This window comes from Pyrgilauda ruficollis, unplaced genomic scaffold, assembly GCF_017590135.1.
Source record: "Pyrgilauda ruficollis isolate IOZ18807 unplaced genomic scaffold, ASM1759013v1 scaffold2173, whole genome shotgun sequence".
Taxonomy (NCBI): domain Eukaryota; kingdom Metazoa; phylum Chordata; class Aves; order Passeriformes; family Passeridae; genus Pyrgilauda; species Pyrgilauda ruficollis.
Window position 1 is genome coordinate 2,208 of NW_024521129.1, and position 807 is coordinate 3,014.

At 49.7% G+C, this 807-nt stretch overlaps 1 protein-coding gene across 1 annotated transcript in view; it reads left to right on the forward strand.

Moving 5' to 3' along the window:
* LOC121354029 (U4/U6.U5 tri-snRNP-associated protein 1-like) overlaps positions 1–689 on the forward strand; it is a gene marked incomplete at both ends in the record, with an annotated part of 1,733 nt that extends 1,044 nt beyond the window's left edge. Inside the window, one exon of the mRNA XM_041468338.1 lies at positions 481–689. Coding sequence (XP_041324272.1) covers positions 481–689 — 209 coding nt within the window. The remainder of the gene's footprint in view (positions 1–480) is intronic.
* Between the last annotated feature and the right edge of the window lie 118 nt (positions 690–807).

Consider the following 807-nt stretch of genomic DNA (forward strand, 5'->3'; position numbering starts at 1 on the left):
TGGGAGAGAGTTGGGGGGGAATTTGGGAGGAATTCGGGGGGGCTGAGAGGAATTTGGGAGGGATTGGGGGGTTTTGGGGAGGGATTGGGGGGTGTTTAGGAGATTTTGGGAGGATTTTGGGGTGTTTGGGGAGGACTTGGGAGGGATTTGGGGGAAATTTAGGAGCAATTTTGGGTATCTGGGGAGTATCTGGGGGGATTTGGGGGTGCTGGGAGAGAATTTGGGGTTCTCAGGAGAAATTTGGTGAGGACCAGGATGAAATTTTGGGGAATATGAAAAGTTTGGGGAGAGTTGGGAAGATTTTGGGACACAAAAAATATTTTTGCGTAGCACAAAAAAGATTTTGGGGTAGAATTTTGAAATTGAGAAAAATTTGAAATCTGTAGAAAGCACCGAAAATCCAGGAGGATTTTGGGGGTTCAGAGCTGATTTTGGGGCAGTTTTGGGAACCCCAAAATGTGGTTTTTTTACCCCAAAAAGGAAGGTGAAGACGCTGGGGGAGGAGGAGCCCTGGCTGGACGACGCGGCCGCGTGGATCGAGCGCAGCCGCGCGCTGCAGAGGGAGAAGGAGCTGGCGGAGAAAAGGGTGGGAAGGGACCCCAAAACCCCAGGGGACCCCAAAAACTCAGGGAACACCAAAATCCAGAAATCCCAAAAAAAAAACCCAAAACCCCAGGGAATCCCAAAATGCCAGAAAATCCCAGAAAACCCTAGAACCCCAGAGAACCACAAAATCCAGAAAACCCCAAGCCCCAAAAAACCCCAAACTCCAGAAAACCTCAAAATCCAGAAAACCCCGAAACCCCA